The sequence below is a fragment of the Corylus avellana genome, chromosome 5, assembly GCF_965113065.1.
Source record: "Corylus avellana chromosome 5, dhCorAvel1.hap1.2, whole genome shotgun sequence".
In the NCBI taxonomy this organism is placed as follows: domain Eukaryota; kingdom Viridiplantae; phylum Streptophyta; class Magnoliopsida; order Fagales; family Betulaceae; genus Corylus; species Corylus avellana.
The window spans coordinates 23,174,504-23,195,560 of record NC_142494.1 but is presented as its reverse complement, the minus strand read 5'-3'; the positions used below and the strand labels follow the sequence as shown (position 1 = coordinate 23,195,560).

Sequence of the window (21,057 nt, the reverse complement as noted above, 5' to 3'; positions counted from 1 at the left end):
TTTATAGGTTAATATGATGAAATGAAAATATAAAAAATATTTGTAATTTTTTGTGCGCGCCCCAAACGCGAAAAATGATTTTATCGTAAAACATTTTCCTAAAAAATATTTTAGGCAGCAAACGGAACCTAAAATTATGGTTGAATTTTACTGATCAATACTTTGCAGTACTATTTTGAAACAAATAGTATGGCTGAGGCAAACATGCATGGATTGATTTAGGATTATGACAGAATATGACGCACAAAATTACCCATCCGAGTATTGCTACCTTTTTCTTTTCTTTTTCATACTCAAATAATAAGTGAACACCATATCTTATTAATATCTGACGAATCTTTATTTCTGGAAAATAGTATTTAGGGTGAGTTTGGGATTGCTGTTTTAATAAGTGCGATTTTAAAAATAACATTTTTGAAATCGCTACTTTTTAAAATCGTAAAGGTGTTTGGTAAAACATGTTAAAAAGTATTTTTTTTTATTAAATATTTGTTATGCGAATTCATGATTTTTGTTTAAATTCGCACTTTTTCAAATAAGTATTCCCTAGTTTACTTCTTGAAATCGCAGATTTTTTTCCTATTTTAAATTAAGTGTTTTTTAAATTGCAATGTCAAACACCTTACGTTTTGCAATGTCTTTTAAAAACACAAATTATTCTTACGAAATTGCAATCCCAAACGCACCATTAACAACAAAATTTAAAAACTCAACATAATATTGAAAACATAAGTCTGTGAAATACCCAGCACATAATATAGAGTTATGAAGCTCATGACCCTTGAAGTTTTAAATATCCAACACGAAATATACTGAATTAAGTTGAGTTTGTTACTTGCCTTAAAATTAATTCTCGCAGCTCACAAACTTTTTACCGAACTTTTTTTTTCCGGTGCAGACGGTTCTAAACACAGACCAGACACTTGCAAAAGACAATTAATGTTTTTTGTCTTTTTGGGGAAGTTCTGGTCATTATAAGTCAATAAATAGGAAAAAATTGATGGAAGGAACTAATTTGCCGCAGTTTATTAGTTTGTGAGCGTCGAATATCAGTTTTTGAACTTTAGACGGTAAAACGCAAGTGCAGGTTAAGTGTATTTTCTTCCTATTTATTGGTTAGAAAAAGGGAATGAAGGAAGCAAAACAAGAGGACTTTTCCCATGAATCATGATACAGTCGGCTCTCCGAGTAACAAAAGGTCAAGTTGTGGAAGATACAAGATATATATAGGGCCACATCCAATCTAATGTTTTTGGCAGTAGAGCATGGTGGGAGACTGGGAGAGGGATGGGGAAGATTTGAATATCACTTTAGCGCCCAGTCTCCCATACCAAATGGACCAACAAGTAAGCAAAAGCAAATCTCCCATACCAAATGGTCCCTTCCCAATTGATATCACCGCATGGGGAATGCACTGCACATCCTAGAACCCTCGAATTTAAGAAAATACCCAAGAATCTCTATTGCAGGCTTATTTATTCCTAATTAAAGAAACACAAAAAGGCATTATAAGAATAAGAAGGGAGGATCGAAGTCGAAGAAGAAGAGGAAAAAATGAAAATACAATGTGACGTGTGCGAGAAAGTGGAGGCAGAGGTGCTATGTTGCGCAGATGAGGCGGTGCTATGCAGGGGATGCGATCATAAAGTCCATGCAGCTAACAAGCTCTCACAAAAGCACGAGCGAGTTCTTCTCCTAAAAGACTCATCATCATCATTGTCCTCATCGTCCACGTCATCCTCCACCTCCTCCTCTTCCCATGCGCAGCTACCTCCATGTGATATCTGCAAGGTATGCCACCAACATTCCCAATTTCTCTGTCATCCTAACGAGAAGTGCTACACTCACCCAAAAAAAAAAAAAATCTCTAAAAATTAGTTATCTCATACCAGGAGACATCAGAACCAACTTTAAAGGAAAAAAAAAAGAGGGAAGTGTAGCATTTCTTCTTCCATCCTAATTCTCTCTCTCTCTCCCTCCAAAAAAAAATTAGAAGAGTTTTTTTAAAGATTTTTTAATGGTCTAGATTTAATTTAAGTTTTTTTTTTTAAATTAAAATAAAATTAAATTAAATCTGAACGGTTAAAAAAATTACAGAAAATCTTTATATGGATCCCGGCAATTTACCACTTCCTTTTTTGTAGGGGTGGATGTGGTGTAGGGATTTACCCTTCCAGACCACCCATTTGCAGGGCAGAACTAGAGATTTGTGTTTGAGGGGTAAAATTCTAAAAAAGAATTTTAAACTTTGTCACCTTACGTTTTTTTTTTTTTTTTTTTTTTTTTTTTTTGACATGTTCACATAAGAGAAAAATGAGGTGAATTTGAACTAGTAACCTTCGCTTCATAAGACGTGGTTCACAGCCGATTGAGCTGCTCATTGAAGACGACACCTTACATTTTAGATGCAACCTCTTATTATTGGCTTGACGTTAGAAAAAAATTACAATGCAAGAAATAAAGCAAACAGTAAGAAATGGGTCATAAAATGTCCCGTCTTCTCGGTAGGTAAGAAGATAATTTTCTTATTTGTCTTGCTTTATGGCTTAATTAATTATTTAAATATGCATGCAGGAGAGAAACGGCTACTTCTTCTGCATAGAAGATAGAGCACTCTTCTGCAAGCACTGCGACGTTTCAACCCACATGGGGAGCCCCTTCGCTTCATCCCACCGACGATTTCTTATCACAGGCGTCAAAGTCGCCCTTCAGGCTTCCATTAACACCAATGGCATAATTAGCTCGCCCATTTCGACTACTACTTCTTTCAATTTTCCTGCAGACAACGAGAGCAGGGCGGCAATGGCGCCAATGAACGTTGAAGCAGCGTCGACGACAGAAACTAGAGCTACCTTCTCAGGCGCTGAAGTTGATCCATTTGCAATCGGACCTAGTAATTGGTTACTGAATGAGATGTTTGACCCGAATGATTTTAACTACTATGAATTTTCAGAAGTTGGATCATCAAGAATAAGCACTACTCCATGAAATTCCTATTCCTCAACCCCAAATTGTTTCAAATGTGTAGCAACTTCTTTTGCTTATAATATCAATCTATATTTTGTTATGTACTATCCGATTCAATTCGTGCAAAACGCTCTTTTTGTACTAGCCTGAAGTTTACCCGACAGAAGTGGGTATACAAAGTGACCCTATCTTGAAAGATATATTCTCGTATATATAGTGACGAGACAACATATATATTCATGATGTGACATCATATACACTATTAGATTATCTTCGTTTGACTTCAAATTAATGTGCATACAAGTGGGCAGACATGGACATAGATCAAATATAGAGCGGATATGCTTGTCATGTGGTGGAAGAAATATATATATATATATATATAGCTACAAATCTTAGTTGATTATAATCACCCTTATCAATTTGAGTTTTGAAGGTGACATGATCTATTTGTAGTCACCATTCAAAGGGGCGAATCATTTTGAAAAAGTTGCATCAAACTTCCGAGTCATTGACAATATTGAAGGGATATAAACAGAACATAAATGGATGATCTTCACGAATTATTCCTCTATGTGGTTCAAATGTGATCACTTTATCATTGCCGTTGCCTTCAACTTTGTGCTTCTTTCTTTATTGTTCCACCCCACCCTTTTCCATTTTTTTTTTCCCTCTAGATCAATCTGGAATTCAATATCAAACGTTAAGGGAGCATGTTCCAAGAAGCATAACATTTTGTACTACTTGGTTAGATTATGAGGTACAACACGAGGGGGAAAAGGGGAAGCTTCCCTTTTCATATGATATATAGTACAAGTTGGTAATCATTTTGTACTACTGTATTGATTTTTGCTGGTACGATGTTATACTAGGGATTATACAATCTATTGTTGCACTTTAATCTTCATGAATGTTATTGCTCAGAAAAAGAGAGAAAAAAAGAAGAAGTAACAATTGGTGGATAATTAAAATCTCTTCCTCAAAACCCTCATGTCGATCCAGTTTGTTTTCAAGAGGGATAAAATTGTTATCCCTCTTGAAAACACTAACCGGCTGAAATGGAGAGGATCCTTCCCCATTTCTGTGGGTTGATTTTGAATATTTACCTTCATTTATAAAGAGGAAGAATTAGCATTGGGCCATAATGAGAGGTGTTCACACATTTAGTTATTAATTAACTAATACTCAAATGTCTACTTCTAATGTGATATGATCCGGTGAATTTAGTAGTGAGTGCCAATAGCTAGGTACTATGGTTTTTACTAAAGGTCCGTTTGGATTTGTAATTTTAATACATGTAATTTAAAATAATAGCAATTTTAAAACGTGATCTTTAAAACATGCATTTAAACATTTGGTAAAAATAGTGATTTGACTTTTAAAATCTTGTGTTCTTAAAAATGCACTGCATTGCTTATGATTTGAAAACACAAATTTTTTAACGTTTTCAACCCGTGATTTTTAAAAACACACTCTCAAATGATACATTTTCTGCTATCTTATTTAAAATCACAATATGAGCTACGAAATCGCACAACCAAACAAACTATAAGTCAAATTTACAATTTGATGTGATAGTTGACGTGAGACTTATCACATCAACCACTAAATAATTAAATTTATTCTCTCCACTAAAATAAGTTAGGTGAGTTTAAAAGAGAGGCATTTTTCCTTTACGCTAGTAATAGTCTACGAGCATAAACTAATTTTTTCATTTTTCCCGAAAACTTTGCGATCACCTAATTATTTATAGGTCTAATTTAGATTTGGGAATTTGGACTAGTCTCGAGAAGTATCTATATCTTTTCATCATTTCTTTTTCTTTGGTTTCTAATATCTGCCCCTTTATGCTTAATTGCTCTTCCTTAATTTGACGCCATTGAACTTGAGATCACACTTTCGCTTTTCTCACATATAAATCCTTCCTTGAAACAAGAAGCAAGCACCATTAATTAACTCACATAAGATCGATCTAAGAACAACGGAAATACAGTTGATCATAGTACAAAACCAGTTAGTTCATTGACTCCTACCAAAAAAAAAAAAAAAAAAGAAGAAAAAAACCAGAACAAAGCATTTACTTGTTGTCGGACCACGCTTGCGTTGTGTGTATATATATATATATATTTATTAATTGGTTTAGAAAAAGGCCTGTCTAGCATTTTTTACCACATGAAAGATGATCATCTTCTTCAAACAACACCCACACCATGCTTATTTTGGTCTCCAGCGCGCATGAGAAAATGTTGTTTTCATTCTTTTTCCCTTGTTTTGCTGCTCTTCTTAGGGGCTTGGCTGAGTTCGAGAGGCACCCCAAGATTGGAGGGGGTTGATTTTGCGGGCAACCCAAGCATTCCTCCAACGCCATCACATGCTCCATGGTGATGATCTGAACCGATGGGTATTCCAAGTTCTTGTTTTGGATTACCCTTTTGCACTTCTCGTACATGTCGTGAAGATCTTGAGTTTGCCGGGAAGCCCTCTTGAGAATTTCGCAGGCTAAGCCTCTCGCCGCCCTGTTCAAATCGAAGAACATGTTGACAAGAGCCGCGATGCCTTCGCAAAATGTGAAGTACAATTGGAAGCTCTCTTTCAGAGTGCTCATCATGGCCGCCTGAGCGAGGTAATCGGAGGGGAAAATATCGGACGGTGGTGAACAATCCAAGACGCGATCTATTAGAAGCTGGCATTTGGGTAATTTACGAAATACCATGTCGACTGATTTCTCTTCGTAGCATCGGAAATCCAAGCCGTGAGACATGACAACCGGCTCGAGCTTTCCGGCTTGGTTGATGAGCCACCCCATCCTTTCTTCCAGATAGGCTGCGTATTTGCTGAGGAAAGAATTCTTGGAAATCCACGGGTTGCAGAGCTGGAGATGGCCGGAAACGTGAGTGCCGCGTAGCTGCTGCTCGAAGCAGCGGTTGCCGCCTCGCAGGAGGCGGTGGATGAGGACGAGGGTCTTGAGCGCGACAAGGCGGTCTCTGGTTTTGCAAAGGCGGCGAGAAATTCGTTCGGCGAGAAAAGGAATCGACCCGGGAGAGTTGGAGACGAGGAAGAGGATCTCGTGCATGTGCTCGTCGTCGATGGGGCCGTTGTCGTGCCCTGTGGCCCGCAGGACGGCAACCTCTATGTGGGAAAAGCCGTCGTGGTGATTGTATATCATGGCTTTGCCGATCGACGCGTGGTCCTTCACGGAGCCGAGAGCTAGCCGGAGCTTTTCCTGTATATCTACGCCCATTTCCTCTGTTTTGAAATTATAATAAAACTGTGGGAGCAGTTTTTGTGGGTCGAGAGAAAGATGGGATGAGAGTAGAGATATATAAAAGAAGAAGGTTAGAGAGAGAGAGAGAGAGATAGAGAGAATCAGGAATCAAATCTGTAATATTATAACATTGATGGGTGCGCTCTCATCTCTACAGAAAACAGAGAGACAATGTGCGAAGAATGTTCTTATGAAAATACAATTTTTCCAATGGTCTTTGAAGGCCCCACAAAACTATCATTATTCTATTTCTATGCTACAAAGTAATTCACGTGGAAGTCAACGGGGACTGTACAAAATGATCCAACTGGAATTATACCTTAAAACGATTAACAGCTAAAAGAAAAATACTTTGATAAGACACCAAGCGCGTTGATCTCGTGTTAAAAAAATTTATAGCTAAAAGGAAATGCTGTTTGTTGTGTTAGTCTGATTAAATAGGTTTACATATAAACTGTCCACATAAGCTTTTGAGTAGCAGTTGATAATGGTGAGTTTATGAACAGTGTTTATGATCAATCACATTAATTTTATTTTTCTCTATTTGATTCGAAGGTTAATGTGATCGGCACAGTCTTTCAGAAATGATAGTCACACCTGCACCATTACTAGTTGCATGAATCACATGGAGTCAGAACTGATCTGAAAATTTATAGTGACTGACTATTGTATGTTATAAGGATGTAGTAGCAAACAGATATTTCTCCACAGATCTATGGGGTGGGATCCCTAACAAAGATCCATCTCGTAGGGATCTCTCCATGGGTTGCTTTGCCCATCATTTTTTTTTTTTTTTTTGCTTTTCAATTTGTTTAATTTTTAAATAATGATGATGTGGTATGACTAGTCGATCTCTGAGAAGTTTTGACATGGCGGGTCGTTAAGTTTTTTTGGATAGAGGGTCTAATTAAGGTGGCTATTTGATAATGGTCCAGAGTATAGGTAGTAAAAAATATTTAACCCCATTTTCTTTCTTTTGTTAACTGTGGGAGCAATTTGAAGGTGGGCTAAGAGTAGACATAGATAAAATCATAAAAGAAGGTTAAAGAGAGAGAGAGAGAGAGAGAGAGAGAGAGATTGAAAATAGAGAAGGAGTGAGGAATCAAATCTGTGATTTTAAAACCTAAAACATGGGTGAGTGCTCTCTCGACCCTCCAAAAAACAGAGGGACAATGTGCGAAAGAATGTTGTTATAAAATATAAGCCATTAGTCTTCAAGCCCTACAACCATCATTATTCTATGTGGCACAAAGTCATTCACCTGCAAGTCAACGATTACTGTAGAAATGAACTCCAATTATACCTTAAATCGCTTAACAGATCCAATAACCAGCCAAAAGAAAAATACTTGGATAATAACCCACCAACTGCATTAAATCCGTGTAAAAAATGAAAATCAATACACACAAACATTTCAATCAGGTTCAAATCGGAGAGGGAAAATGTCCGAAATATGTGTGCATATATACTCGTGTGGGTGTCATTGTGCAAATTCTGCATGCATGTGTTTGATGTACGATGAGCATAGAAGCATATATATATATATATATAATAATATATATGGCCTTCCATACTTGATTGAGAGAAAAATGGCAGCCCCAACAAGGGAAAAAAAAAAGAATTAATGGATAAAGGAGACTTGATTTGTTTATACAAAGAAAGAAGAAAAGGGAGTATGATAATTGGGTCATTGGGGACACCACTAAAAGCCTTGGATTCTCTTTATACTCCCCATCTAATTAATTGTTTTCATGAAGATTTCCACTTCTTAAAGGTTTACTTGATAGGAGTTATGAATATGAAAGTAGAACAAAAAGTTGGGAGGAAGCTAAGAGGGGGGGGAATAAGAAGAAAGAGTGGCTTTGAAGGCTTTCTAAACTTTCTTTTGATGTGAATGAAGTATTAGCATGCAAAAAGAGTCAACGAGGGAAAAAGTTAATTGTGGTGGTGGGGGGGAAAACAGAACCTCATTCTTTAGGAATTGGATTCTTCTGCATCAAACTCTCTTCCCATTCGCAACATCACAACATAAACAAAAGCTTTTGACCAAAATGTTTTTGGTTTTTTTTTTTTTTTTTTTTTTTTCTCATCCACACCCACAGCTTCTTTCATCGTCATCATCATTATCATCATATATATATGCAATGCAACTTTTTCTTTCTTCTTGTAGGGGGAGGTTGAAGCCCCACTCAACTGGCATAGAAAGTAAATGGAAAAAAAAAAGGAGCTTTGTCATATTCTGTAATAGCAATTATCCATATGTTTCTCCAATCACTCTTACTTTAGCCCATATTAACAACAAAATCCCACTATTATGTCCATACAAAGTAGATCACCAAACGATGCCTTATTTGTTACAATATTAATTATTTTTTATTAGCTTAACCTTTTGAGATAAGTGGTGATTTAACATGACATCAAAGCAGAAGTTTTGAGTTTGAACATTTTTTTTTGTCATTCACCTTTCATTTCAATTAAGTATTTCAGGTGTTGAATGCCATTTATTAAAAATGAATTTAAGGTCGCACACGAAATAAGTAATGATTCTACGTTATTTAGATTATGGGAAACTGGGAATTTACTTGACTGACTTATGTGAAGAAGCTGACTTGATGGAGCACTACCTTTTAGATAAAAATAAAAAATAAAAATAAAAAAATAAAAATAAAAAAACAGAAAAGAAGCATAGAAGAAAGAATATAATTATTAGCAGCATATCATACATTTATTTATATATGCGGTTTTGCCTGGCCAGAATAAATAATCATTCTCATTAGGCCAAATACCATGTATATCGTATGCATCATAATTCATAAGTAATCTGGGATGCCTGCTGAGATCTGTCAGCTTCTGATTTGTGGAGATTATTGTTGTAATTGACACTCTTGCTCTAATTGGACTATTTCTTGATTAGAAAAAACAAAAAAAATTATTCAACTGCTAAAAGATACATTACAATCTGGCCAGCAACAAACAAACATATACAATGAACCCCACCCACACTTTAACCAATATTTAGTGCGGCCTTTCCATATTAAGTATGAAATTTTTCAGGAGGCTTCTTCCAAGGCTATGATGTATAAATTCTTTAATAATATGGGTTAGTGATTTTACAATCTCTATTGACATAAAATTTCTTCTGCGTAAATACAATAACCCAAACATCAAGCATCGAGCCACATGCTTTCCAAAAGAGAATATAGGGAAGATGATACATTCAACAATAGCTGCAACCAAAAGAATAATGAAAATATCCTTCCTCTGAACTTGACTAAATCTGAATGGATGATGTCTAACCATGTCCAAGTTATGTCAGTGATGTAGAATATCAAACAGGTAAGAATTCCACCACACACGTTTTTCCCGCTATTCATGTGCCCTGGCTGCTGCTGCACACAAGAATTCCAGACCATAAAATGATGCCATAGTGATGCCTTTTACTTTTCTGAGTCCTGCATCTCTAAAATCATAGTACATTAGAAGGATGCTCCAAGTTTCCAACCATGAAGAGAGAGAATATATAAACAAATGACTTGGAAAATAAAAGAAAAACTATACAATGCGGGATGCAGAGGGATTGAGGTAAAGACAACAAATCAGGCAGTTTATGGATTCATGCAATGGAAACAGTACATGGGGCTCTGGGGTTTTAAGCAACAAGACCAGTTTCCGTGCAGAGTAGTTATGTTAGCCTGAAAAGAACAACAATTCTATATTGTACCTGATGCGTGCAATTAGCATCCAAGAACTCCTACTTGAGAGGCTTCATACCCTGCGCAAGTACCAGAACACCTTTGTTATTGTATTCCAGAACATATATTTATGTTTTAATAACTTAGGTCAACTAGAATGAATGAAGAGCCTGTAGACAGATAATGGAAATACACAACCATACTTCCATAAATTTCAACAACAATGAATACAGAGTTCACGGAAACTTCTTGGTAACTTCTTTTTTTTTTTTTTAACCCTGGTTTACACATAAATTGGCACATTTGATTAGAAAAAAAGAAGAACAGAAACAGCACACCACATTCATTCATCACGAGGAGAAAAACAACAATTGGCTTAATAATGATTCTAGATGCATATACTAGTAAGCAGGAATGTTTGGGCCAACTTCAGAACAATTTTCACGATCCAAAAAATATATGCCAGCACAAGATGTCCAAAGAAGGGTGTGTGTAGTGTGCGAAAAAACATGACCTCGTACGAAGATCCATACACCAAAGCCAAGCTTAACCACAGTCCAAGTAAGAATATCATGGATTAAGGCTTGCTAATTAAGCTGACAAATATTCCTCCAAAAAAATTAAGCTGACAGAGATCAATTCTCTAAGTTGATATAGTCTAACTGGCTTTTCCCATGGTCAGGGATGTTTTTTGGCTTTTGCTGTTTTTTCCCTGTTTAGATGACAGTCGCTATTGCGGGTAGTGGAATTTGGTCCTCTTGTTTTGAGACTCGCCCTCTTTATTTCTTGTTCTTTTGGTCTAATAAATTTCATCTTCAGTGTATCAGTAAATGGATGTCTCATTCTTTAGTTCCTTCACCTTGCATGTCCCTTCTTAGATACTAGGACAAACACTCAGACTCTCGTGATAGGAGTCACTTATTTATTATGAAAATGGAGGTTATAAACTAAAGAATGGCCTTCCAAGCCAAATGAGATCCAAGCAATTCATCTACAAACCCTGTTCTTGCAGTTGACAACATTAATGTAAACAGAGCTCCTAGTAAACAGGACTGCATTGCATTGATAGCATCTATTTCTAGGTTTCCATTAGAAACCAATCCTATTAGTTTCTTGATGTCCAATATCCTGATCAAACCATGCATTATCAAAATTACAAAATCATCCAGGCCAGTATAGAAATTTGACGCGAAAAATGCATTCGCACAAGGTGATTTCAAGAACTTCATCCAATTAGATTGCAGCCAAAACCGTGTTGATCCCATAGGAGACATCACAGTGATATGAGTTCCCGTTGCAATAATGACATCTCAGCCAAAGCCCAAAATATTGTTCATCTCAGTCATTTTGTCATCATTTTAGGACGCAATGCCAAGACATGAGAAACACTAAGCTGTCTTGCCAATATATAACCAGAGTATTTACATTTTCTGTACTATGAAAGAACAGTTTAGACGAAGCATGAGAATCCCAGCAAATCCCATGGTTAAATTGAGATTCCATATTTAAAACCATTATCTATTTACTTATTTATTTGTTTGCTTATTCAGCCATGTGATACAAACTAGTAAGCTAAAACCATTTCAAAAGCTCCTATAATATGCATAGGGTGATGTACCTTAGAAGCCCTCAGCTCATTGACCGTCTTCCGAAGAGAATCATCCGATAGTATTAAGCGTGATAGCGCACCGGTGCTTAACCTGCGATGTTTAATAGAAATGCCAGACCAGCATAAGGAGGGAATCAGTCATGTCTTTAGCATGCTATTCATCAAAAAACACCAATGGACATATTTAACAATTTGAGTTAATTGTGCTAATCTGACCAAATACATACTTGAGGCAATGATGGATCTTACCGTTGGTGGAGATAGGGGGTAAGATAGGGAGGCGATTGTCTTTGCTTCGTTTTTTAATTTATCGTATTTCCTTAAACTGAAGCAAGGAGGTGAAAGACAAGCTTTGTTGGGCCCCCACCAAGAGAGGGTTGTTCAACGTTAGATCTTTTTACATCGTTCTTGTCCCATATGATGGCACTCCCTTCCCTTGAAAGAGTATTTGGCGGATTAAGGTCTCCTTGAGAGCAACTTTCTTTGCTTGATCGGCCACCCTAAAAAAGATCCTCACCATGGATAACTAAAGGAAACAGTATATCTTTGTGGTCAACTGATGTTGTATGTGTAAGAGTATTGAGAAGTATGTGTATCATCTTCTGCTCCATTGTGAGGTTGCTAGTGCCTTACAGAGAGTGCTATTTTCAATCGTGCCGGGCTAACTTGGGTTATACCTAGACGAGTAGTAGAGCTCTTTGCTTGTTGGAAAAGGTTATATGGTAGTCCTCAGGGTGCAACAGTGTGGATGATGGTGTTTTCATGCCTTTTGTGGTGCATTTGGAGAAAAAGAAATGATAGAAGTTTTGAGGATCACCAGAGGACGATGACAGAAATAAAGTCTTTTCTCTTCAATACTCACTTTTGGACAGTAGTGTTAGACTATCCTATTTTACTTAGTTTCCTAATTTTCTTGATCTTTTTTCTCTTTTTAGATAGGTGATTCTCTTACATGCTTCTCGTGTACCTACGTTGCACCATTTTCATTTTTTTAATGATATTTTGATTATTTATAAGGAAAAAAAAAAATCCTAATTCAACCTATTGAGAACAAGAAGCCCTTTTAACCCGTAGACAAGTGTTTTTATATTTTTTACACCAATAATCTATAATCTTCGCATTTCTATGTATATCACACTGAAAAAAATGAAACTTCCGGTCATATTATAAGAATTCTCAATTTCCAATATGATGCTTTTTAGCATTTAGGATTCTGAAACTTTATTTCTAAAAATATTCTTTTATTAGTCCTGCCCCTAAAGAGAAAAACAATATCATATAGTGCAAAATTAACATACCCAAGAAACTTGGCAGCTTCTGATACAGAACCCTCAACTGCAAAAATTAGATCCAAGAGAGCTTGCAGTCCCTGTCAAGAAAGAATAACATGGTTGTTCCTAAACAAACTCCTTCTGCCCCACAATTCTGATTCAAAAAAGTAACAGAGAAAAAAAAAAATCTTACGAAACGGAATTTGGGGTTATTATGACCAATCTGGGGGCCAGTATCGGAAGGTCTAACGGTGGACTTAAGAGGCAGAATCCGAAGGAGCTCCGGTGGCGGCGAATAAGCCTCAAGATCCACATTGTTCCTCACTAACATGCAATAAAAACCGAAAATGCTAAGTAGTCAGTAGCCAAAGCCAAAGCAAAATGCCAAAAAGAATGAATTATGAAAGTAATCTCAGCCACTCCTAATCTTACCTACCTACCTCTAAGGGCTAAGACAGTGCGAAGGCGCGCTAACGCTGATGCGCGGTTCATGTGCTGCGATCGGTCCTCCACAGCCTGCAATTGAAATGCAAAAATAATAATTATAATTATAATTATTCATTTATTGACTAATTAAAATATGTATATTTTTTTTTTAAAAAAAAGGACCTGAGCAATGAGACCGGTGGGGAGGTGCTTGATGCGAACGGCAGACTCGCGCTTGTTGCGGTGCTGGCCGCCGGGGCCGGAGGCCTTGAAGGTGTCCATCTCGCACTGTTTCATGAGCTCCTGGTCAGTCAATTCCAGGTATTCTTTCCCCTTCCAATTCTCAACAACCTTGTTACTAGTTGTTGTATATGTGTATCCCTGGCGCCACCGCATGGTTCCTCTTCTGGTTATTCTTAGCGGCGATGCAGGCCGAGAAGCTTTGAGAAAGAGTGAGCTTGGCGATGATGGCGAACTACAACGACTAGAATTGTAATAGTAAGACGATGAATACCCCAAACTCATTCTCATACCCACGCACCATTTCCACACCGATTGACTCGCCATCTCTCTCTCTCTCTCGCTTCCTTCTATCAATTTCGTTCCCTTTTGCAAACGTCTCTTGCTTTGGATTTCTCCTCCTGCGTTACGTTCAGTGGCCTTCACCTGTAAACGAGTCGGATCAACCCAGACCAGCCCAGACCCAAAATGATTGGCTAGGCTCACCAAGACAAGCCCATTGAACCGGGCTGGGGAAGTATTCTTGGTCCGAAATAACTTTTGGGTTTATTTGATTTGACTTTATGGTTAAATGCATAATTGGAATATTTATCAAAACAGTAAGTTTAAGAAAGTGACAAAATTGATACGTATAATTTATAAATTTATCAAGTAGATGCTTTGCCATCTACCGTCTAAACTTAATAGATTTTTTGTCATGGGTAAAAATGTCACTTAAGCTTGACATCTAACCAAAAGCTTAAAAATTAAAGAATTTTTTTATAAAAAAAACTTTTTCTTTTTTTTAAAAATGTGGCTGAGTGGGTGTCCCTCCCCTCTCCACCACCTAGGAGGCTGGGAATGACTAGATCACCCTTTAATTTAGGGGTAAGAGCATTCACAATAGAATGGCCAAATTTTTATGCAAAATAGCTTTTTAAAACTCACTTTTATCTAGTTTAATTAATGAATTTTTAAATGCATCTGCATCCGATTAGTTATATTTTTATCTATATGATTTAAATATTATTAAAAGTGAGAAAAGTTTTGGGAAAAAGAAAACTTGCAGAGAAAAAGTAGGAAAATATTTGGGAAAAGGGGAAAACAGATGAGAGAAATAATAAAAAATAAAATTGCTCCCTTAAAAATGTTGTTACATTTAGCTTTTTTTTTAGCTCTTCCAATCAAATATTTATTTTACATTTTCTTTTGTCTAATGTAATGTAGGAGGCTTATTAAATATTTGAAGAGTCATTTTAGATAAAAGTAACATTTGGCTCTTCCATTAGGAATGCTCTAAGGGATTTGGCCACCCCCGAAAATAACTTTTAAAGGTGATTAAACCACCACCTCTAGCCTATTGGAATTAGATCCTCTCCGGTCAATTTTGGACGGGAGAAAATCCAGTTCATGATCAGGATTTCTTTAAAGAGATCCAACGACCACAACGATGCCACCCCCAAGGGCCACAATCAAATTTTTTTTTTTTTTTTTTTTAATTTTATTTGGCCATTGGTGGTGGTCAAACTATCCCCAAGGGCCATGGGGTAGCCGAAGCCACCCCAGACTAGCTGATCTCTGGTGGCTGAAGCCACCCTCAGGCCAAACGGTGGTCTTCGAGGGTGGTTCGACCAACGGGCCTAGTAAAAAAAATAATTAATTATATTTTTTTATTATTCTGTTTTTTATTCTTTTGAAAAAACGTTAAATAATATTTTATTATTTTCTATTTAGTAGGACACGTGGCATCGTTGTGGTCATTGGATCTCTTTAAAGAGATCATGACCATGAACCAAATCCTCTCCGATCTATTTGGACTAGAGAGGATTCGATTCCAAGCCTGTTAGTGGTCTAGCAACTGTGTTAATTCATTAAGGGAGTGGTTGGGCCACACCCTTAGTTAGGGTGTGTCCAGATCTTCTTCAGTTGAAATAAACGAGAGAATATCGAGTAACGTGAGGGGACAAAAATACCCCTCAACTATAACTAACTCGATATTTACTTGTTCATTTGAACTGGAGATGATCCTAATTCATCAAGAGTGGCTGAACTATCCCTCATTTAAAGGGACCACCCTCTTAGGCTCACGGGGGATTAGGTGGTGTAGAGTTCAGGGAATGGGTCGTGTGCATGGTAGAGATAAATGATAGCACTTTGCAAATTTGTGTGCAGTGCAACGACACGACAGTCTATTTTATAAAGTGATGTTGTTTCATACGTAGTTTAGAAGTTTCTTTATCAACTTATATGCAAGCATTAATCATATGCCTATATATCTAAAAACTGAAAAAACAATTCATATAATTGAAATAGGCTGAAATTTAGGGTCCGTTTGGCAAAGCTTTTTTTGCAATTTTTTACTGCTCACACATCTTTTTCTCAATAAAATTAACATCAAAACATTTTCACTTTTTATATCACATTATTTATTTTATTTATTACTATTTAAATAAAAAAAATCACTACAAAATAAAACATTTTCACTTTTCATTACAAAAAATTCAAAATTTTATAACACATTATTGGAACTGGTGGCTCATATTAATACCAGTGGAAGGCTAAGTAGACGGGAGCGGAGTGAACGTCGCGATAGCGACATTCATGGAGCGGGAGTATTTTGGGGATTTCATTAATAGTTCGTATAAGTAAGGCTTAGGGTTATATATATATGATATAACCCTGAATCATTAAGAGTAAAAATACAGTCGCCTCTCTGTAGACGTAGGCAAATTGTCGAACTACATAAATCTGTGTGTCGACTCTCTCTCTCTTAATCTCTTTCTTTTCGATTCTATATTGTTCATCAATTATTGTGTACGGTAGCAACACATATCAATCGATATCAACGACAATATCAATCGATATATCAACTACAGTATCAATTGAGATATATATATAGGGAGAGGGAAAGGAAGGGAAGGGAGGTGAAGTGAAGGGAGGTGATAATTAATTGAAAATAAAGCAGTAGAACCATCCGTGTAAGTGGTAATTGCAATTAAAATAAACATGATGCAAGAATTTTCAGAGTAAGCGCAAAATTGGAGCGTATAAAAGAAAAATGGAACAGATTGATAATGAAAAGATATCAAAAGATCTGATTAATTAACAAGAGTACTTACAGATTAAAACGTAGTTTAGAAGTAGTGAAAGTACACAAGAGCAGAAGGGATTATAAATAGTAGGCAGGATAGTTGCAGCATGATTTCAGTGTTTTAGGCTGAAAGCTTCTGCCTTACAATGAATGGGATCTGTCCTTTTATAGACAAAATCCAATGGGAAAATGAAAATTACATTAGAAAAGTTAACAGTAAAAGTAAAGAACTGTAGTATCGGTAGGAACTATTGAAGACTATAGTATCGGCAGAACTGTAGCAGAAACTGTAATGTCGGCAGGCACTGTGCCATGATGATAGGCAAATGTCTTCAAGAATAGAAATGGTACCCTGATGGGTAAATGTAGCGGTGTCTTTGTAAAAGGCAAGTTGAACGGTGCCACTGTGAAGGCAAATGATTATAAATCTTCAATTTTGGGGTAATAGTTATCGGGGCTATCGCCAGAAAAACCAGAATTTCCGTACCATTCTCTCATGGGGTTAAAACTTAAAAGTAGCTTTAGAAAATGCATAATAATTTTCTTCTTCATCTTCATCAGAATTATCATTAAGAGATTCTAGAAGTGCTTTTAAAATGTCATTCTTTTCTTTTTTCTTCATAGAAGATTTTTTCTTAGAAGATCTGGAAGAAGTAGCGAGAGTAACGGCATCTTTGGGAGGGGAAAGGAAAGTACTGAGAATTATCAGTTTGGCAGGATTGCCAATGATTAATTGATTGGGAATTGGAGGGGCTTGAATTTTTGGCAAATGTGCTAAATTTTTGACATTTTCAACGATATTATCAACTCGTGAGTAATTATCCTACCATTTTACATACCATTGTCGTTCTAGCTTGTCATCAAGAATGACTGACATATTGTAATTTTATGATCCAAGGAATTTTGAAGTTTTTGACCAAATGCAGAATGTGGGGAAATTTGGCCCCATGTTCATCAATATTATAAGATTCTTAAATGATTTGAACGTCACAACGAGTTTTAGTGGGAGGATATCAGGAATAAGACCAAACTTCATTTACCATTTGGAACCATAGAGGGAGGATGCCTCCAAATTCTTTGTCAAAGTTTATGAACTAAGAGTGGTCAAATTTGGGGTTTTGGTAGAGCATGAATTTGGACCGGGCATCAATGTAATCATAATAGCAAAACGGGATGGAGAAATCTTTTATATATATATATATATATATATATAAAAAGAAAACGTTTCTTATCGGACAACTTAAAAAATTCAAACTGAGTGTTCACAACGGTCAACATGCCGCCTTTCAATCTTTTGGAAGGTCAACAAGAAAAGTTGAAATGGAGTTAATGAAGGCAAATTGCAATTTTATTTATTTATTTTTTGGTTCTCAGAAAGTAAAAATTGAACTACCAAAGAAAAAAAAAAAGGCAAATCAAATTGCAATTCACATTTGGTCAGTGTGAGGGCTAATTAAAAAAAAAAAAAAGGTCCTCTGGAAGGTCAGCAAGCAAAGATGGATGGATATGCCATGTGGTCCACGGACAATCTGTAGGCCTGTCAGTAAACAGTTGTTGATGCATAAAGATGCGGTCAACCTTCTCTCGAAGAAGGAGAAAAGGAAAGAAACTTGCCGTGGAAACCAAGGGAGCCCTATTCATTCAAGCTTCTCTATAGTATATATACCATACGAGTATTTTTCAATCCGGTGTGAAAGAAAAGAGTGCGACTTTTCTGATAGATAAAACAGAGGAAGTAAAGGGAAAAATCGAGATCGACATGGAAGTAGTTGAAGAGATGGAGATTGTGATAGTCGGCGGTGGGATTTGTGGGCTTGCCACCGCACTTGCTCTTCACCGGTAATTTGTTTTGTTTTGTTTTCTTAACCGATTCCTAGCCGTTAATTATTTATTATTAACTGCTGCTTCATTTGACATGCAGGAAGGGTATTGCAAGTGTAGTTTTGGAGAGATCGGAGTCTCTGAGAGCCGCCGGAGGCGGTATTGCTGTTCACACTAATGGCTGGCGTGCCCTGGATCAGCTCGGTATTGCTTCTGAGCTCCGACAAACTGCCCACACTATTCAATTGTTAAGGACCATGTTTCTTGACAGTGGGAAGCAGAAAGAATCACCCGTCTCGTAAGTTTTATAGCGCTTTTCATTTTGCATTCAGTTAAAGTAATAGTTAAGTCACGTTGAAATTTACCGCTTTTTATAAGTTTTAAGTTTAAATTTTTGAGATAATTGATAATTTAATATGGTATCAGAGTTAAAGGTCCTAAGATTAAACATTGACTTTGTCTATTCATTATATTTAAATTAAATTTTTCACTTGTTGAGCTACACTTATTAAAATAGAGTTTAAACCTGCACGTGAGGAAAAGTGTTAAAGTAATGTTTAATGCAAAAATAATGAAATTTATCTCTTTTTATACGCTTAAGCTTTTTGGATAATTGGTAATTTAATATGGTATTAGAGCTAAAGGTCAGGGATCGAACTTTGATTCCGTCAATTCATCCTCCATTTAAATTAAATATTCCACGTGTTAGACCTCACCTATTAAAAAGGAATTTGAACCCGCACGTGAGGGAGAGTGTTAAAGTAATGATTAAGTCACAAGTAAAAAAATTTATCTTTTCCTATACACTTAAATTTTTGGTATAATTGGTAATTTAATACGTTCAAAATTACTTTTTAACTATTTGTACCATCAAAATAATATATACTATTTTGGCTGCAGGGAAGGGGAAGCTCGGTGTGTTGAACGGAGTAAATTAATCGAATTGCTGGCAGCTCATCTGCCGCTTGGAACAATTCGCTTTGGGTGTCAAGTAAACTCAATCAAATTGGACACACAGACTTCAACTCCAATCCTTCATATGCATGATGGAAGCATAATTAAGGCTAAGGTACTCTTTTCATTTACACTTCTTTAATCTTGTTCAGTTATTAATTAAAGAAAATTAAATTATGATCAAACACCCTTAACTTGTGTTTGTTTATGAATTTCTTACATCATTTACTCATCGCAGATTGTGATTGGATGTGATGGAGGCAACTCAATCATTGGGGAGTTTCTGGAGCTGAAGCCCCCGAAGCTTTTATCTGCATGTGCGGTGAGAGGTTTTACTAATTATCCAAATGGCCATGGATTTCCCCCTGAATACATTCGCCAAAAAAAGGGCCAAATCCTGCTTGGAAGATCTCCTGTAAATGATACATTGGTTTTCTGGTTCGTAGTTCCTCAAGGTTACCCTCAAGGTACACTCACTATATATATATACACACGCCATAATTAATTTAATTTGCATTATTTGTTAATGCTTTCTAATTAATTACGATTTATTTCTACAGATTCAGATCTTTGGAAAGATCCAGAGCTTATTAGACAATATGCTCTGGAGTTGACCAAAGACTTCCCGACAGAGATGACAGAAATGATAAACGGGAGTGACGAGAAATCATTGTCTCTCACGCACTTGAGATATCGCGAGCCACATGACGTGCTATTCGGAAGGTTTCGGAAAGGAAGTGTGACGGTGGCAGGGGATGCAATGCACATAATGGGTCCATTTCTTGGTCAGGGTGGCTCGGCGGGTGTTGAAGATGCCATCGTGCTTGCCAGATGCTTGGCGCCGAAGTTGCAGGAAGAAAATCTGGAAAGAAATGGAAGGGAAATGATGATGGTGCAGAAGGTTGGGGAGGGTTTGGACGCGTATGTGAAGGAGAGGAGAATGAGACTGGTTTGGCTGTCTACGCAAACTTATCTCATGGGGAAATTGTTGCTTGATGCTTCGCCATTGCCGATGAAGTTGCTTAGTCTTGTCATCGTGGTTGCTCTGTTTAGAGACCCAGTTGGTCATAGTCGATATGATTGTGGCCGCCTTTAAGACCAATTTCCATGCATGGGTTAATGCTATTTTGTTGTTGTAATTCAAATAATATCCCTCTGTTTTCCACTTGCTGCTTAGAGGGTAAACATATGTTCATATCTTGAATAATATTGGAACATTTTATGTAAAGTTCTCTTTGTCTTCTAGCAAGGTTTATGTAGTCTCAGGAAACTAGGTTAACTAATATACATCATTAGGAGATCTAAATAAGGAAAAATTAAGTCGGCGTTTGGACGGTCCAATGTTAACGTTCAGACGAAACTAGGGTTTCATGCCTTTTGCCTGATGGCGTTCAAACTTCCTAGCGAACATCCCACCAAATTGTTAACGTTGCCAAATTCTAATTAGCCAACGTCCGGCCACTTCATTGAACGATCCTATGAATTTATCTTGTGTCTCGCCTTTATCGAGAACTTTTTGCCTTACGATCCTATGACTCTGTAAGGCACAAGGTGATTTCAAGAACTTCATCCAATTAGATTGCAGCCAAAACCGTGTTGATCCCATAGGAGACATCACTGTGATATGAGTTCCCGTTGCTATAATGACATCTCAGCCAAAGCCCAAAATATTGTTCATCTCAGTCATTTTGTCATCATTTTAGGACGCAATGCCAAGACATGAGAAACACTAAGCTGTCTTG

General features: G+C 36.8%; 4 protein-coding genes across 5 annotated transcripts; 2 read left to right on the top strand and 2 right to left on the bottom strand.

Annotated features, from left to right (window-relative positions):
- The first annotated feature begins 1,132 nt into the window (after window positions 1-1,132).
- On the top strand, window positions 1,133-2,988 carry LOC132182071 (B-box zinc finger protein 23-like). Its single transcript, XM_059595279.2, has 2 exons — window positions 1,133-1,791; window positions 2,575-2,988. The coding sequence occupies exons 1-2, from the start codon at window positions 1,555-1,557 to the stop codon at window positions 2,986-2,988; spliced, it is 651 nt and encodes a 216-aa protein (XP_059451262.2). The 5' UTR covers window positions 1,133-1,554.
- A 2,134-nt stretch (window positions 2,989-5,122) lies between these two features.
- LOC132182070 (ENTH/ANTH/VHS superfamily protein) lies at window positions 5,123-6,244 on the bottom strand. The gene has a single exon (XM_059595278.2). It carries the CDS (start codon window positions 6,206-6,208, stop codon window positions 5,123-5,125), a length of 1,086 nt encoding a protein of 361 aa, XP_059451261.2. The 5' UTR covers window positions 6,209-6,244.
- A 3,059-nt stretch (window positions 6,245-9,303) lies between these two features.
- LOC132183365 (Class I peptide chain release factor) lies at window positions 9,304-13,853 on the bottom strand. 2 transcript variants are annotated; one of them, XM_059596794.2, is made up of 7 exons: window positions 13,414-13,853; window positions 13,245-13,320; window positions 12,998-13,128; window positions 12,832-12,902; window positions 11,543-11,624; window positions 9,954-10,004; window positions 9,304-9,692 (listed from the first exon to the last, which is right to left on the bottom strand). In XM_059596794.2, exons 1-6 carry the CDS (start codon window positions 13,795-13,797, stop codon window positions 9,984-9,986), a joined length of 765 nt encoding a protein of 254 aa, XP_059452777.2. In that variant the 5' UTR covers window positions 13,798-13,853; the 3' UTR covers window positions 9,304-9,692; window positions 9,954-9,983. The 2 variants fall into 2 exon arrangements, with proteins under 2 accessions (XP_059452777.2, XP_059452778.2); XM_059596795.2 differs by having other exon boundaries at window positions 9,304-9,684.
- Window positions 13,854-18,253: 4,400 nt separating this feature from the next.
- Window positions 18,254-20,443, top strand: LOC148585939 (monooxygenase 1-like). The gene is made up of 5 exons (XM_088516966.1): window positions 18,254-18,379; window positions 18,462-18,659; window positions 19,262-19,430; window positions 19,554-19,782; window positions 19,876-20,443. The coding sequence occupies exons 1-5, from the start codon at window positions 18,300-18,302 to the stop codon at window positions 20,409-20,411; spliced, it is 1,212 nt and encodes a 403-aa protein (XP_088373092.1). The 5' UTR covers window positions 18,254-18,299; the 3' UTR covers window positions 20,412-20,443.
- The last annotated feature ends 614 nt before the right edge of the window (window positions 20,444-21,057 follow it).

Coding starts and splice junctions, on each gene's coding strand:
- LOC132182071 (XM_059595279.2), top strand. CDS start 1,555: ATGAAAATACAATGTGACGTGTGCGAGAAAGTGGAGGCAGAGGTGCTA. Junction 1,792..2,574: donor CTCCATGTGATATCTGCAAG/GTATGCCACCAA, acceptor ATATGCATGCAG/GAGAGAAACGGCTACTTCTT.
- LOC148585939 (XM_088516966.1), top strand. CDS start 18,300: ATGGAAGTAGTTGAAGAGATGGAGATTGTGATAGTCGGCGGTGGGATT. Junction 18,660..19,261: donor CAGAAAGAATCACCCGTCTC/GTAAGTTTTATA, acceptor TTTTGGCTGCAG/GGAAGGGGAAGCTCGGTGTG. Junction 19,431..19,553: donor GAAGCATAATTAAGGCTAAG/GTACTCTTTTCA, acceptor TACTCATCGCAG/ATTGTGATTGGATGTGATGG.
- LOC132182070 (XM_059595278.2), bottom strand. CDS start 6,208: ATGGGCGTAGATATACAGGAAAAGCTCCGGCTAGCTCTCGGCTCCGTG.
- LOC132183365 (XM_059596794.2), bottom strand. CDS start 13,797: ATGGCGAGTCAATCGGTGTGGAAATGGTGCGTGGGTATGAGAATGAGT. Junction 11,625..12,831: donor GAAGCTGCCAAGTTTCTTGG/GTATGTTAATTT, acceptor TAAACATCGCAG/GTTAAGCACCGGTGCGCTAT. Junction 10,005..11,542: donor ATGAGCTGAGGGCTTCTAAG/GTACATCACCCT, acceptor GTACTTGCGCAG/GGTATGAAGCCTCTCAAGTA.